At 34.8% G+C, this 17479-nt stretch overlaps 1 protein-coding gene across 9 annotated transcripts in view; it reads left to right on the top strand.

The window, feature by feature from the left end:
• The window catches only part of Dmd (dystrophin), a 2209767-nt gene that overhangs the window by 1662877 nt on the left and 529411 nt on the right, over positions 1-17479 (top strand). For all 9 annotated transcript variants that reach the window (XM_028881805.2, XM_037198928.1, XM_037198927.1 and 6 more), the window contains one exon: positions 4981-5135. In XM_028881805.2, the coding sequence (XP_028737638.1) occupies positions 4981-5135 (155 nt within the window). The remainder of the gene's footprint in view (positions 1-4980; positions 5136-17479) is intronic.

Below are 17479 nucleotides of genomic sequence, written 5' to 3' on the forward strand. Positions count from 1 at the left end.
GGCACAAGAGAATTCTGGGGATTTCTGACGTTCTTTTGGGGGTAGTTTCTGCTGGACCAATTCTATACTCTCTCAACCAGACTTATCTTAGGAGCCTGGGGTATCTGGATGACTTGTTAATTACAACACTGCTTAAGCCTTTTAATGAAGTCAGCAAATCAAAGCAAGAGCTCAAATAAAAAGAATGCTCTCCAAAATGTCATAATGAAATTAAGGTAATGAAGCACTTGGAGGACTCTCCTCTCTTCCTTTTGTATAAAACTTATTCCAAAGAAGCTGGGAGAGAAATGGGGCCTGAAAGTAAAGAGGGGAAAAATAAATTGTGTGCCATTAGTTTAATTATAAAAATTCATTACATGAAGCCATGTAAGACAGAAAATAATGGAACTCTAATGGGTTGGCCGATAACACATTTACTAGCCTGCACTCAGCTTGTAGTCATTGTTGAAAGGACAAAAAAAGTAGCAGCACTGGTATGTAGCCCTCAAAGCTGTTGAAAAGATTAATCATTTCCAGTAAGCTGGAAAATGAGGGCCATTTTCTTAAATAGTATCCTGTATAGAATGTTACCTTGTGAAACAGAATTGTTTGGTAATGTCAAAGGTTTAATAGATGAGTCTTAGAGTTAATTATGAAAGGCTTTACATTCGAAATAGCTTCCTTGCACATATTTTAACATTTCTATTATAAATCCATAAAGGATTTTATAGGTCATTTTAATTCACAGAGGAAAGGAAGGAATTAATTTTATTTTCCCAATAAAGATTTATAGAACATTAATTCATATTCATAGCTAAATTGTTTAATTTTTAAAGAACCAAAACAAATATATTCTTTTTCTGCTTTCTATGAACATCTTACTGTAGTTTGCACAGTACTTTTCCAATAATGCTATAATCATTGAGAAAGCTGCTTTGTGTTCTTCAAAGTTCAATTGCAACAGATACAATTACTTTCTTTACATTTATTTATATGCAAATATATGTCACCATCTGGATTGAATCCTAAGAATCCTGATACCTGCACTATGTGATGTCGTTCACTGACTTTACCATCTTGAAAAAGTGTCTTAACTTTCAGAGTTTTGTATTGTTAAGTGAAAAATTGTAAAATTGCAATAAGAAAGGAAAGTTAAGAAAAGCTAAAAGTTGATACATAGGTGTCTTAGGAGAGGGAAAGCTTGGATTTGACTCTTTATGAAACAAACATTTTACACTTAGGAGCAGCAAAGTTACCATTTCAATTGTAAAAAAGTTATCTCAGGCAGTTATGTGTAGATTGGAAAGCCAGTTTGAATATACACAAAGTTATCCAAATAACTGTTATTGCAAACTGTGAGCGAAAGATGATGAGGACATAAATTAAGGAGAGAGCAATGAAAGTCGAAGTTTCAGGTATAAAGGAACTTCCTGATGTATGTGTCCAATTTAGAGGTAGATGTAGCCCCTTTCTCCTCTGGTTGAGAATCCATTGAAAATCTTAAGGAGTAGACAATTGAATCAGATACAAATGTTATAAATAATAATACTTAAAAGACAGGGAAAAAACACCTTACATTCTATAAGAGAATAGAGAGAGCCAAGAAAAGGAAGAAAAAAAAAAAACCTTCCGAAGAACTAAGTAGTCCATAAGACCTTCTGCTGCACATCAATTAAAAGACAGCTCCTGACTTCCCAAAGGTACAGACCATTGCTAATACAACCAGTTAATTACTTCCCACCAAAGTTTCAGTAACAAACAAGCTTGAAATGCAAATATCCTACAAAATAAGTTTGCATTGCCTGTTCGTGAGGTTACAACTTGAGAGGGGCTTCAGATTTATTTTGGAAGCTTTGCTCCACATGTCATTTGAATATCCTCTCCCTCAACTGGTTGAAGTCAAATCAGTCTTATAGTGATGGGGAAATATATGCACTGAAAACACACTTTAAGCTTCTGGTCCTTCTATTAATGTCTCATTAGAATTAGGCAAAGCAAGTTACAAGGTCAAGATTGGTGTTAAGGCAAGGAGCTAAACTCAGCCTTCTGTAAGAGAAACTTCAGACTTAGATAGGAGAGGATAGAGTTGTAGGCAGAGATAAATAAATTAGGATAGATCCAGGAAGATGGCTCAGCAGATAAAAGTGCTTATCACCAAGCCTGATGAACTAAATTCAGTACACAGCACACAGACAGACAGTTAGATAGATGCAACTTCAAAAGATGAATTTAGGACAATATTCAATGTTGTTGCAGTGATTGTCTGTCAGCACAGTTTTGATGGAATGGAGAAAGCAGAATGGTGATGAGTTGGAAGTAAAGGCAATGAGTATTTAATTTCTGCAGAGTATAACTGCAAAGGAAAAGATGATAATCTAGTTCAGAATCTGTTGTTTAAAGATGAGATAGTCACTGTTGCTTGAGGGCTGCAGAGAAGGACCCTGCAGAGCAGGAAGAACTTGGACACAAAGAGAAAGAGAGTGCGTGGAGGAAGAGCCCAGAATAGATATGACCCCAAGTGCTGAAATTAATGTTCAGGATCAAAATGGTTATCTTCTTCTGAGACTGAACAGATATAAATTCTTATATTTTGTGAAACTGATGCTTGGTGTATTAAAAGACCTCTGTGGAACTATAGGTATGGTCATTTGCTGTGAGATCCTTTTCTATTGATATTGTCAGGATTGAGTCTGGAAACCACAGAAGATATTTCAAACAAAGGGAATATAATTCTGAGAACTGGGGGTATAGCTAGTGAAGAAGCTGAAAAAATACAGCAGGAGCTAGGTGACTCCAGATTTAACAACTTCAGGAAGATGATATCACTTTAAAACCTGAAGACCCATGGCTCCCAAGGCCCAGAAACCAGAGCCATCTGATGCTAACTCTAGGAATGGTTCAGCTGCACAGCACATGCCCGAAATTCTTAGAGTGGAGCAACGCAACCTTTCTGCTATTCTGCTTTATCCCAGTGTTTCCTATTGGCCTGATCCAACAAGTCACCAGCTCACAGGAGATACTGGGAAAAGCAGACTTCCTACCAGGGTTACTCCATCTAAATTACTGTGTAGAGTAAGGACAGAGGATAGATCTAAGAGATAATGAGCACTTGATTGTTAGCTCACAGAACCAAAGTTTTCCATGAATCCCTTAGCACAAGAAATACACACAGACATGCACACAGTATACAAGCAGAATGGCAAATATCCAACACACAAAAACTTTATATATATTTTTTATTATATAGAAAAAATAAATAAATAATTCTTAATAAAATACATAAAAAATAAAAATTAGAAAAATAAATTAAATTAAATATATTTCAATCAAAATCTTCACCTTCCACAAGTCATACCAGATCCTCTCCCACTCCCTACCCACCAAAAAATGTTTCTTCTTTTCAGAAGAATTTCTGAAATTTCAGAAATTTCAGAATTTCTATAATTGCTATTTCTTCTTTTCATATTGAGTTTTAAAAATGTATTCTGTTTTGCCATAAGAAAATCATGGTTGTCTTTTGTTTTGTTTTGTTTTTTGTTTGTTTGTTTATTTTCAAGATAGGGTTTCTCTGTGTAGTTATGGTACCTGTCCTGGATCTCTCTCTGTAGCCCAGGCTGGCCTTGAACTCACAGATATCTGCCTGGAACTGCCTCCCGAGTGCTGAGTGCTGGGATTAAAGGCATGCACTGCCAACGCCTGACTCATGATTGTCTTTGTTGTTTGTTTAGGTAATGGGGATTGAACCCATGCTTTGTACAAGCACTCTACCACCAAGTTACAGCCTCAGACCAATCATGTTCTCTTTACCATGATTAGTGTGCACATTTATCGGTTATTTTCTAATGTCCTCTCAGTAAATATTAAAATCACTCTTTTGATGAAGTATTTTAATCTTACAATACACTTATCTGTTTGAATATTTTATTAGGATAATGTATAATAAATGTTATTATGGAGTCACTTGGTATCTATTGCCCAATTATCAGAATATTGTTTCTAAAACTAGAATGTAAGAATTGTACTAGTTTTACCCGATATGAATTTTGATTTACAATCATCAAACTGCAATAAATTCTTGATTTAATAGTTATATTACTTGAAAGTTAAGTTTCTCTCTTTTATAAAATTATTTTATTCTGTCTCTTCATGTAGTTGCCTGTTCATATTTCTCTATTCATGCACAAATAACTTAGCTCTCCACATTGCAGTAAACGTAAATGTATTAGCACTTTAATGCTATCTTAACGCATGGATTCGCCTACATGTGGCAGTGTTGGCTTGATATGCTTCCATATGTACATGACCTTGATTGACTTCTTTCCAGTGAAGAAATGACTAGATGGATTACACTCAGTTATCAAAAACAAACAAAGAATTTTATATCTTAACTTGTATTTGAATATTAAATGCGGTATCTTTAAAGTATTATAATCCTTCAGAAATTGGGTGTTAACAGCACTCTTTTTGTTCAGCATTTTCTGTATGCAGAGTTTGTTAAATGCCAGTAGATGGCACTAATTACATAAACAATTCAACAAGTTAATGAAGAGAGGAAACGCATGTTTTTTTGTGGCAGATAAATGTAGATGTTCCAAATGATTTGGCACTGAAACTTCCTCAGGACTATTCTGCAGATGATACCAGAAAAGTACACCTGATTTTGTTATATGTCACATTCTAAGCAATTATAAATGAGTCTTTTATGCTTTATTTTCTCTTGTTATAATGAAAATTAAGCTTATTTTATTCCCAATTTATTGGTACTAAATTGAAGTACCTAAAATGAATTACTGTTTAAGATCCTGCATTTGAAATTTTGCTGTGAAAAGCATGGTAATTTACATCATCATAGAAGACTAACATGTGATGCATTTATAACAATTATGTAGACATGCTGTGACCTGAAGAATCAGTAACTTCATGAAATATTTAAAGATATCTCACCTGGAACCTCATTGGATAAAAAGTGACATTAATTTTATTTCCTGTACACACCTGTAGCAGTTGGCCAAAGACCTCCACCAATGGCAGCTAAATGTAGATGTGGCAAATGATTTGGCACTGAAACTTCTTCGGGACTATTCTGCAGATGATACCAGAAAAGTTCACATGATAACAGAGAATATCAATGCTTCTTGGGGAAACATTCATAAAAGGTAAGAGCTGCTTTATATGTCAAACTATGTGTTATCTATAATGAAGGTGCAGTGACCCCAGATGGAACACACTCTTCTATTAAACTACAGCTTGGGATAATAGGAGATGACAAATGCTAATTCAACTCAAAAACTTGGCTTGCTGTCCTGTTTTAATGAGGAGAAGACTGGAATTTAGTGAAGTGAAATGATTTGCCCCCAATAACAAAGACAATGATGGAGCTAAGCAGTTAGTCAAAAATTAAATTCTAGTGCCTAGGAAGCAGAGAGAGAACAGTGGAAGGGGCCAGGGACAAAATACCACATGAGATCTTATGTTGAGTGAGCTAGTTCCTCTACTTAGGCCCAGGTTTGAAGGCTTCTACCTCCTTCATCTAATGCTAACAAATTTTGAAACAATGAGTGGTTGATCCATTGATGAAATCAGAGCCTCTATAATCTTTATCAGCTCCCAATTACTGGATTCACCAGCTACCAATCAAGACTTGATATGCAAAGCATAACAAAAAGTAACAACTCTTAGAGGTACTACCTCTTCATGTTAGGTCTGATCTTCTCATCAATTATTGTGTGCTTTTCTTACACTGATACGTATTCAAATTATTAATAAAACATGAATCTCGTAATTAATTATTTTGTATTTGTCACACAAATTAGTCTAAAGACCATGAGGGCTAAAATTGTCTCTTTTCTTTGACACAATCGCTCATACAAAAGTAGACTATATAAGGAGTTGGTAAATATTTGTAGAATCATGATTCTTTCTGCATGAAGTTTTACCTTGAGTGTGCTCTTATAGATTAATTATTGTTGGGCTCTTATTTTTTAATTGTAAATGAAAACATAAGCAAAAAAAAATAGCAGGATGACAGAGAATGGTAAATCTCATGAATTACTAGAAAACTCTGTTAGGCATTTTTAATTTGGAGAAAAATGTTACCATGGAGGGGGAAAGTAAAAAGATTTTAAACTGTGAGGCAAAATCTTAGGAGTGATGAGCTATTTCTATGCAAACAGAACTAGAGATGGAAAGTGAAAATTCCTGGGGAGCTTGATTTAAGCTGGTGACCATAGAAATAGAGCACTGATTTCCAGAAAGGAGATTCAATCTAAAGTTGAGAAGTTACACTAGAACCCTATCAAAAGGACCCCAGTGAAAAAAGAAGTTTTAATAGGGGGCCAATATTTGGCAAGGTCTAGAGTCAGTCTTTTGCAAGTGCTGATGTGTTAACTGTTTTGTTAACCAGGACATAGTAGGTTTGGAAAGAAGTATACAAATGAAACCAATTGGTATTAGAAAGTCAACCATTGGATCTCAGAAAAAAAAACAAAAAAAACAAAAAAACAACAACAACAAAAAAAACAAGGCTTCTCAAACAGAAGCTTCTTTGGGAAAGGGAAAGGGAGTTAAGAGCAAGTGTTAATGTAGTGAGTTTATGGAATATAAACTAGTAATGGGCTAAGAGGAAAGCTTGTTCATAATGAAAAAAAAATAGAGCTTTGGGGGCTGGCCTATTCTATTTACATTGTGATTTCTCACAGATCCTTTTTTTTCCATAATGTCATGATCCATAATGACGTAGCTATCTCAGGTCTTTCCTCACATTAGTTAAGTCTTTGGATTCTTTGGGGAAATGGCTTTTGGTTTATGTTTGTTGGCTTCAGTTGGCTTCAGTTCTTAAGAACTACCAACTTTAGAAGGAATAAATTACTTAGCTAATGTGTAAAACAGATTCATTTTTTTATCTCAGTTTATATTCTTAGACCATGCACAATCTACCATTCACCAAGCTAGTTGTGATGCACTCCTTAAGTATCAACCCTGCTTTTGTCTCTAGCTACTTATACTCTTTGTGAAGTGGATCCATGTGTGTTTTCAGTCTGATGATGACTAACTATCAACATTTTCAGCTGAAGAAATTCTTTTTGGATTTCACCTGTATGTCCTACTATTTACTTTTTGTTTTAATTTCCCACAGGAACTAGAAATTGAATAGATCCAAAATTGAACTCATCTTTGCCCATGGCCAAGCTTTTTCTCCAAATGTAACAATTTTTCCCCTATGATTCCTAACCAATGAACCCTGTACCCCATTCAGTTGTTCATTTCAGGAATCTAGAGTCATGCTTGATTCTTCCCACTGTAAATATCATTGTTAAGCTCTAGGAAAGCTATTTGCTGTCTAAAGAGCTTTCAACCCCAGTATCCTTTCTCCATCTCTTCTCTTCTACTATTATGTCTTGTTTAAATTATGAAAATGACCATATCACTCACCTAAATTGATTCACTTCTAGTCCTCTTACTTTCTAACCCACTCTCTATGTAGACTCTGGGGTAGTTTTTTTCAGACTCATTGAATTCTTGCCTCCCTATTTTAAAGATATTTCTAAATCATCTGTTGCCTTTTTTTCCATTCTGAGAATGGAATAAAAATTTGTCCACATGCTAGGCTTCTACACTTCCTATAAGCTATACCCCTCATATTTGTTGTTTTTATGCATAGTCTATGCTATGTTGTAAGATTTGACTTGCCTTAAAATTCTAGTCTAATTGATTGCTCTACTTGGCTCCTTCTCCACATGCCCTCACACAATTGATGGTGACCTATTTTCATTTCCTTTTAGCTATGTTTTCTCTTCTCTGGTACCTGCTGACTGGTACACTTTCTTTGTTCTTTGTGTGCTTACATTCTGCTCATTATCCAGGTCTTAGTTTAAATGCTAATTGCTTCAGGAAGTCTTCTATGTCACTCATAAAAATCCCATGCTCTTTTAGTCTTTATCTCATGACACTATGTTTAAGTATTTGCAGACCTTTGCTTTCTGAGAATGTTGACTCTTTATTGAATATACATTAGCTACTCTCCACCATTATATTACCAAGCACATAGCTCAGTATACAATAACTATTCCTAAAACCTGCTCTGATTACATAAGTAAGTGGAAAAAACATTGGTGATCACCAGGTTCTAAATGAGAATGACAAACCTAGGGTCACATAGGTGGGCCTCATTAAATTCACTGGATCTCAAAACAAAACCAAACAAAATAAAGATGGAAAAGGGACTGGTAGGGAGGACAAATGGTTGATAGAGGAAAAAGGTAGATAAGAGATGTTGTGGAGCATCATGTGGAGAGTATTCAGAACATATCCTATGCATGTGTGAAAATAGAAACAAATTAAAGAACAAATTCCAACTACTCCCTTATGAAAGTAACTCAACAATGAAATAAACCATATCTGCTGAGATTTTTTTTCAGCTCCAAATAGCAATACATCTATCAGAAGTATATAAAAAAAGAGGTCTATTGGTCTTTTATAATGAGGCAGTCAGAAGTAGGCAAGTACTGAAATGGATTCAGTGTCCCAGCAGTATCAACTCAGAAACTTATATATTCTTTCTGGCATTTCCTCAGAAATGCATATTCCAGCAGGAAGAAGAGAGGAGAAATGATAGTGCTTGCCTCAAGAAAGCAATGATTCTTCAGAAACCTGAGGACTAAAGATGTGCTATGTAATTATGTCCCATGGCTGAGAGGTTGTCCAGTCAATAGAGAATATCTGCCACAGCGAGAATGGAAAGATAAACTAGCAAGTTACATTAGACAACATTAAGTTTCTTGAATAATTACCACTCAAGTAATGGACTGGTGGTATGAGGTTTTAGTGACAAGGGGCCAATTGGGCCTGATGATTGCTGTGGTCATTGTGACAGATTCTGTGATTCTCGGTTGACTCCTAATCCTTCATATTAGAAACCTACACTGTATGTTTGCTGTCCTTTGTCCAGACTAAACTGTAGAAGCTTTTTTTCTATAATTTCCCTTACTTTGTAATGTTATAGACTTTATTATGAGAAAATAGAAACAAGAACACTCTTCATGAGATCATTTGTATTTTGGTCTAGTTGTCTAATAGCTTGCCCAGCTGAACACAAAAATTAAATTATCGTCCATGTCTGGATTGTCTGATGGGATAGCTATAGTCATAGATGTGTATTCACATTTAATTATTATTAAACATAACATGAGATTCAATTGGTTCTACTGGCCATCTTCTAAATGCTTAAGAGTCACTCTATGTAATGGCTTCGCAACTGGGCAGTATAAAGCACAACACTTCTATCACCACAGAAATTTCGATTTACAGTCATTCTGCAAAACAACTTTGCTTATATTACCTAAGCATTTTCAGGTACTTTCCTAATAATTATGTACTTTCTTCCCTACAGAAGAGCAACTGCCACATTTGATCAGTAAACAATTACTTTACAATATGTTTTGTAACAACTGCATTTCTGTGGTTCTGTTTCTTATTTCATGCATTTTACTCACTTTTCCTGTTGGGTTTGAAATTCTAAAAATCTATTACTGCTGCAGGATGGAACTTCTGCTTTTGTTTATCATGTAACTTCATGCTAAACAAGCAAGAATGATAATATAGTATTTGGGTTGTGAAGAAAAATATGTTACATCTTTGAAGAATTTGCTATGGAAAGCATTGTGATTACATCAACTCTCACAATTCAGGTTTAAAACTACGAAAGAACATTAATATATTGCCTACACTGAAACTTCCGATCACATGGATAAATGTTATACAAAATTGTTATGGATTTGGAAGTCAATTTAAAGCAATAAAATCTTCAATTCAGTTTTAAATTCTTGAATGTAAAGTAAGATATATGTTACTTGGAAGAACATTATTTTAATATTATACCTTGGCAGATTTTAGTTTCAAGAAAGGAACAAACACAGGAATAGACTAGTGTTTTCTCTAGAGCCTCAAGTTAGAACACAGATTGCCTATGTAGGGAAATATTTTGTTTTCTTGATCATATTGCATATACAATCCATGGTAACATATAAAGTCAGAGACTTGAACCCCTATAACTTCAAATATTTCCCTCCAACCTCTAGGAATAGATATGCATTTGCGAATAGCATAATATTAGATGTGATATTTACAAATAACTGTGAGAGGCTAATAAGGATTAGATTTGAGTCGTGCCATCTGGCTGGTGATTTTATGATGATACTGTCTTGAGATTTCATTTCCTAATTTCCTTATTTCTATTCCAGGATCACTCCTTAAACCATAAATCAGCATTAAACCTAAATGCTGTGCATATATATGTATATAATATATAGATGTTATAAACATCATACGGATTGATTTTTTGATAACTGTTTTATATTAAATATGTGTTATGTAGGCTCAGTACTTGCTACTAGGTAACAGTTATGAAAATTCCTACCCTTATGAAGCTTACTTTCTTGGAAGGAGATAATAGGAGATAGACATTAATAAGTTGTTTCTCTTTTGTTTTGGTGTGTGTGTGTGTGTGTGTGTGTGTGTGTGTGTGTGTGTGTGATATGAAAATATAAACAGGAAAAGGAATTGAGCTTAAATATACGTGTGCATGTCAGAAAAATAATCATTACTATTGAAATGTGGTGATCAAGTCAAAGGTGATAAAAATTATTGCATATTTCAGAACAGCTATAAGAGAGGAAAATAGAACAGAAAAGTCAGATTAATAAAGATATACCACTACTCCGCTTAGAGTCCTTCAACAACTCTCTTCTGAATCCATGTACAAGTTGAAGTCTTTTGCCTAAAAGGCCTTATTTGATTGTATCCTACATGCCTGTTCACTTGATCCTTTCCTGCCCCACTCATCCCCTTTGACTGCCAAATACTATACATGCTTCAAACCCATAGGATTTCCTGCTAATACGACCCTTCCGGACTGCTTTACTTACAGTTGTACATGTTTCACATCTTCAGAGCCTTTAAATTTTGTTACAATATCATCCTTTCAGTAAGACTTTTTTGACCACCATAATTATTTTTTTCAAGTTTGTTTTATTTTTTATCACCACATTACAAATTTACATATTCATGAGGCAGAGTGTGATTTGGGATTTGGATTTACATTGGGTAATGATCAAATTAGGTTAATTTGCATATCTTTAACCTTTAAACTTTTATTGCTTCTTTGTGGTAAGTACATCCACCTATGTCATTCCATTATAATAGAGCAAAAATAAATACTGAAACCATTTGGAGACTAAGTGTGGTTTAAGTGAGAGTGGGAAACATGAATGTGGGAAGAGCAGCTAGATTCCATTATAGTTTTAGTACAGAGGCAGCAAGGTTTAGTAGTGAACTATATTTGGGTAGAAGGTAGAGCCAATAAATATTCCACACATTTTAGCCTCTCCAAATAGAAGATGAAGTGCTTCCTTACTGGGTTGGTAAGGAATTATCCAAGAACAACATGTATTAAGAAGAAGATGTGGACACATTTTATTGAAACATCTATGATCCATGCAGTCAGACAGAACTGTGCACTAGATAAGAGGATATATAAAATCTTGAGGTTAGTGGAATCTGAAGAATGTCTCATAACGTCTCCTTAGGATGCAAAGTTGAGACTTCTAACCATAGCAGTAGAGATTCTTTTTATTTTTTACTTTATAGTACTACAAAAGTTGGTTGTTGTTGTTGTCCCTGTTGGGTTTTATTGTTGTTGCTATTATGGTGAGCTCAGAGACTTGTACAGTCTTCACAAGTGCTACACCACTGAGCTACACCTCAGCCCCTCTATTTTTAATTCTCTTTTCTCATTACCTACATACTGTTAATTTCCTTCTTTATTGGTTTCAACAACCATTAAGACACCTCAGTATTTATAGCCATCATATCTTACTCCTTATGTCCAGGAATTTATTTTTAGTAACCTGCCATCATTTCTGCCCACATACCCTATAGACTTCTGAATGTCTAATGGAAAATGGATTTTCTAGACATAAAATACATTGTCCCCTGAATTTCCACTGTGTTCACTTGCCTAACTTGTCTCTGAAGCTAGAAATGTAAGAAGTATGTTCTACCATTCTTACTCTTTTCTAATTTACTAAAATATATATAAAATTGGCTTCTAACTTTTATGAATTTTATTTTAAAAATTGCTGTGGGACTTAATTCCTTTATTCACCCCCATTTTCACCTCATCCTGAAAGTTTCCTTAAAATTAATATTCTGAATCCCTTTTGCTGCTGGCATTATTTTTTCTTCCTTTTGAGATCTGATAAATGATATTTAAATATGTGATATATTCTAAAACCTCATGCACTTTTTCAAAAAGTAAACATTCAGTAATTCTATATAATCTAGACTTATTTTCAAGGAATAAAAGCATTGAGTTTTTTAAATTTTTAGCTGCTTGTGTATTTAAAGAGGTATGGACATGGGACCTTTGGAGAAGAATCTTAAGTTCTTTATTCACAAATGTCATGATTTAAAATTTTTTTATAATTCACTTTCTTAAATTCCTTGGGACTGTTTTTATGATTATCAGCAGATTGTTAGAATAATGTTATAGCTGTACCTTGTGTTTCCTAGTGATATATTCAATAACTGTGAATGGAATGAAATGTGCATGGATATTGGCCACTAAGTGGTTTTGGAGTATTTCCGAATTTCTAAAAAGATGACATTTTTCTGCCCTTTGAAGCTATGTAAAAGAATGTGACATGATGCTAACAGGACATGAGTTTAAAATATAGTTACTTATTTTGTTGGAGGCTGCCAATAATGCATTTGTAATATATTTTATTTGCAAATGTTAAAACTTCAGATGACTCTAAAAATCACCAGTTAAACATTTTCAATTTAGTCTATTTTAATATCTTTCATACAAAGTACATTTTTTTGCAAAATTATTAATGCAACTTTATTCAAAATGAAACAGACAGTATTGAGCCATGTGAGTGAAATATATTCAAGGGCCCCAATTATTGTTTGGGGTTTCTTTTATGGGTTTCAAGAAAAGGAGGAGCTTGTTTGCTAAAGGGTGTAGTTTGCACATGTCTCTTCCCACAATGCATCTGATTTTTGTCATATGGATGACATGGACTTAATGGTAAATAGGAGATTCTGTCTTAAAGTTCACTTTGAAGACACAGTTTACTGTGCATGCATGCACCCAAAACCAGTTCAGGCCAGATCTACCTTTATGATCTCATACGTGAATATAAGGAGAGTATTATTGAATAGATTTTGTCTTTTGTTTATTAACAGGAAAAGGAAGCCTGTTGTTCTGAGAGAGGTGTACATGATAATCTTTGCAAATTGTGTTCTTAGAATGCAAACAGTTTGCTAGATATCAATTGGGTAATGTTTGGAGATGGGTATGTGAATAACCCAAACCAAGCAGAATCCCAAGTTACTATCCTAAACCCTCTTTGCTTGCCTCCACTATTTATCAGTTTTCCTGCATCTCTCCAATAGATTCTCAACATAAAAAGCCCATTTTCTGAAATGGCTGGAGCAGAGTGTACTACCAGATTACCACAATTGCTGCCCAGATATATGACATTCGGTATCATAAATAATAAATATTTGTCTTTCCCCAGAGATTTGACATAATGGCAAAGAGTCTATTTGCAATGCAAACGCTACCATTGTGCACCAGGTCTCTCATTCTGGCTAAAACTCAACTGTATTTGTCGGTTTACTCACTTGTTAAAGGGATAGGTCTCACAGAATAGTCCAACTCAGCTTGGTCTTGAGATCAAAGCAGTCCTCCTGCCTCATGTAATACCACAGTTGGCTCCAAATCAACTCTGTTTCATGAGAAATAACAGGGTACTGCCTCTCCCCACTCCTGCATCTAGCCTTAGTGCTTTACTATCATTGGTTCTCACTATATTTAATTCCTAATGATTAAAACTACAGATGACTCTGAAGTCACCCATTCAAAAGTCTCAATTTAGAGTAGCCTAATTCTGACTCTCCTTCCTGCAAATTTTACTTTAGTGTCTATCTTTATCAGGAAAAGTTTTGATGTGTTTAAAAATTCAGTCCATTAGTAACTGCTTTAGATATACTTTAGACACTATGAGAAAAATTATTTGGCCCCTCAGGGGAGAGTTATAGGTATAGTTTATAAAACACTTCCATTATTATATTGTTGAGTCCAAAATTCCCAATTAATTATGAAGTATAAATATTCTTACCATCATTTATTTAGTAGGGCAACAGAGTAGGAAACCTCTGGTCTGGGGACTGTCATGATCTGTGTGGATATAAATGTTTGTAGTAGTGGCTTCCTTCTTCATCCTGTTTCATTGTCTCTAAAGTAATTAGAGTGTTTCTAACTAGCATACAAAGAAAGACCATTGGATCATCATGGCTGATTTACTGATGTGGAAAATTACATGGAAATGCGGCCAAGTAGCCATTTTCATTCTAACCTAGTCCTGTGGTTCTGAATTGTGCTTCATAAGCACATCAGAGAAATACCTCATATAAAACTTCATGTTCTAGTATCTAATAGTAAACAAACGCTGTCTGTGGGTATGCATGCCTTTAATCCCAACACTCAGAAATCAGAGGCCGACAAATCTCTGTGAGTTTCAAGCTAGCCTGGTTTGCATAGTGAGTTCTAAGCTAGCTGGAGCTACCTAAAAAAACAAACTAAACAACAACAAAAAAGGGGAGGATTCCTTTACTTGATTTAATTAAGACTTCAATGATATTAACAACATCCATTATATTACTTTTAAATTATGTTTATATTTTTCATTTTCCTTACATTTGCGTCATTCACATACTTTACAAATATTCAGTAAGATGTTATAATTAGTTAGACTTAATTTTTAGACAGTTGAGTTATTTTGTTAAGTAAATATAATCATTTGTCTTAATTATTATCTGCATAATTATCAATTTCACATTTTAAGAATATTTTGGCTTTGTTAATTTTAGCAAAGATTTTTTTATGTAAAATAATTATATAGTTAACATTAAAAATATATAGAACACATAAAGATTAGTGGGATTTATAAAATTTATTCTTTCTACCTTAATGTAAAAACACATGTACATTCATAGACAGACACACACATACAGGCCAGACAAGAAGTTCTGGATGATGCTCAATAATAGATTTTTGGTAGCACCTTCTCAGCAGTATAGAAACTGATGCTCAGATTGTTTGTCATGTGTATCACATTTTCAGGTTCTTGATCCCAGTAGAATCTCAACCCAAAGCACAAAAAGTCCATGTCTACATGCATACATACCACTTCCTTATTCTATGACACTTCAGAAATACAATGATACTCAATATTGAATGCAGTTGTACCTTTTTTGGTTTTCTATTGTTTCAATCTCTCATGAGTCTCTCTGTGAATTTCCTCTAGATTGTGTCATAACTTCTCCATCTGGTATAGTGTGACACTGTAAAAGTTTTCACCAAAAAAAAGTCACGTTTCACATTTACAACAGACCTTTGTGAATAGATCATTGCCTATTTTTTCCTTAATTCTGATTTATTAACAAGTCAGTTAAGTTTTTCCATCTTCAAAATCTCTAGCATATTTTATTAGGGATTAAATGTATAGATACTATCTTTTCAAAAAAAGAAATGGAGGATATGATTCCTTGAGATACATGCTGCCTTGCTAATGAGCCAGAAAAGAAAGAATAATACTCTGATGCCTCAAGCCAGTGTTTCAGGCTCCAGCCCTCCTGTCATCAGTATTCACCCAAAGAAAGGCAAACTATTTAAATTAACTGGGAAATCAATTCCACATTCAAAGCAGTAATTGTTGTGGCTTAAATATCCTCTAATATTCAAAATCACACTTATCACCAAATCCCCAATTATACTACTTGCTGAATTGCTCTGTATCTAGTAATTTATAGAGAATTTAAAGCAGCTAGGATGGATCATATGCAAGCATCTTTTGAGGTTATATCTTATACCGCTTAGGTATAGGGGCACTAATATATTTCTTTATGAGTTGAAATTATCTTCCATATTGTAAACACTTTAGCATTACCTAGTGAAATTGGGTTAGGTATTGAATTTCAATTTTATTGTGCCTTCTTCTTAAAGATTTTTCAATAATTTCTAAAGGTGACTAGATACAGCTTTTCCCAAAAGGTAGAGTAGGTAATTAGTTATATGTTTATGATTATAATATTTTTGCCTTGTTGTAGTAAGGTGTGATTTATTAATATATTAGCTACTTTTCTCATTTACGTGGCAAAATACCTAACAAGATGCAAATTAATGAAAGAATGTCATATTTTGGCCTAAAGTTCATCATGGTGGCAAGAGAATGGTCATAGGCTAATGGCTGATCAACTTCCATCTGCAGTCATGAAGCAGAGATCGAATTGGAAGTAGGGCCAGGCTACAAAACCTCAAGACCTTTCCTTAGTAACCTATTTCCTCCAGCAAGCTTATAGCTCTTAAAGATTCCACAACCTTCCCAAATAGTGATCCCAGATAAAGACAAAGTGTACAGATACATGATACTATGAGGCACATTTTACATTCACCCTACAGTATTCTGCCCTGGGCTCTTATAGACTCATCTCCAACTCATGATGTAAAATGCTTATTTTCCAGCTTCAAAAGTTCTCAGTCTGTACAAAACGCCAAATTCTTCTGTAACTCAAGGCTATATTTTAACCGTGGTCTTCGGTAAAATAAGAAAAGTCATTTATATACTAATAACATTAATGTCACAGAGTAAAGATTTCCAAAAGGAATAGTGGAGGCAGAGCAGAGAATGATCAGTTCAAAGAAAAGTCACATCCACAGGGAAAACACCGAATCCATATCCAGTATCTTGAACTTGAATGAAATTGTCTTAGTTCCAAAGGGTTAGAATAGCCCCACCTATTCAGTTTGGATGCTCACAGCATACATAGCCTTTCCTTTGGGCCACCTCCACTCAATTCCTGCAGCTTTCCTTAATGGATATCCAGTTGTCCTGGTATCACCAATATCCTGGTATTCCTACTGCAATCTGGGGTTTCTACTAGGCTTCACATTTACCACCTTTTAAAGTTCCCTCTTAATGCCTTCTTGGGGAGCTTATGTCTATGGCAAACGTTATCTGTATTCAGTCACTCTCTGAAATAATGGAACAAGATTTCATTATACCTTCAATCTTTATTTTTTAATTAAGAATTTTTTTTTTCATTTATTTTAAACACCAATCAAAGATCCTCCTCTTCCCTCCTCCTGCCCTCCTCAGCCTCCCCCCCCCCCCGCCGCCAACCCAGAGTCTACTCCCCTCTTCCCCCAAGAAGGCAAAGCCTCCCATGGGAAGGCACATCCAATAGAGGCAACTCCAAGCCCTTCCCCCTGCCTCAAGGCTGCACGAGGTGTCCCATCATAGGTAGTGGGCTACACAAAGCCAGCTCATCCTCCAGGGATGGATTCTGATCCTACTGTCAGCAGGCCCCCAAGCAGATCAAGCTACACAATTGTCTTGCCATGCAGAGGGCCTCGTCCATTCCCATGCAGGCTCCA

This window comes from Peromyscus leucopus, chromosome X (genome assembly GCF_004664715.2).
Source record: "Peromyscus leucopus breed LL Stock chromosome X, UCI_PerLeu_2.1, whole genome shotgun sequence".
Classification (NCBI taxonomy): domain Eukaryota; kingdom Metazoa; phylum Chordata; class Mammalia; order Rodentia; family Cricetidae; genus Peromyscus; species Peromyscus leucopus.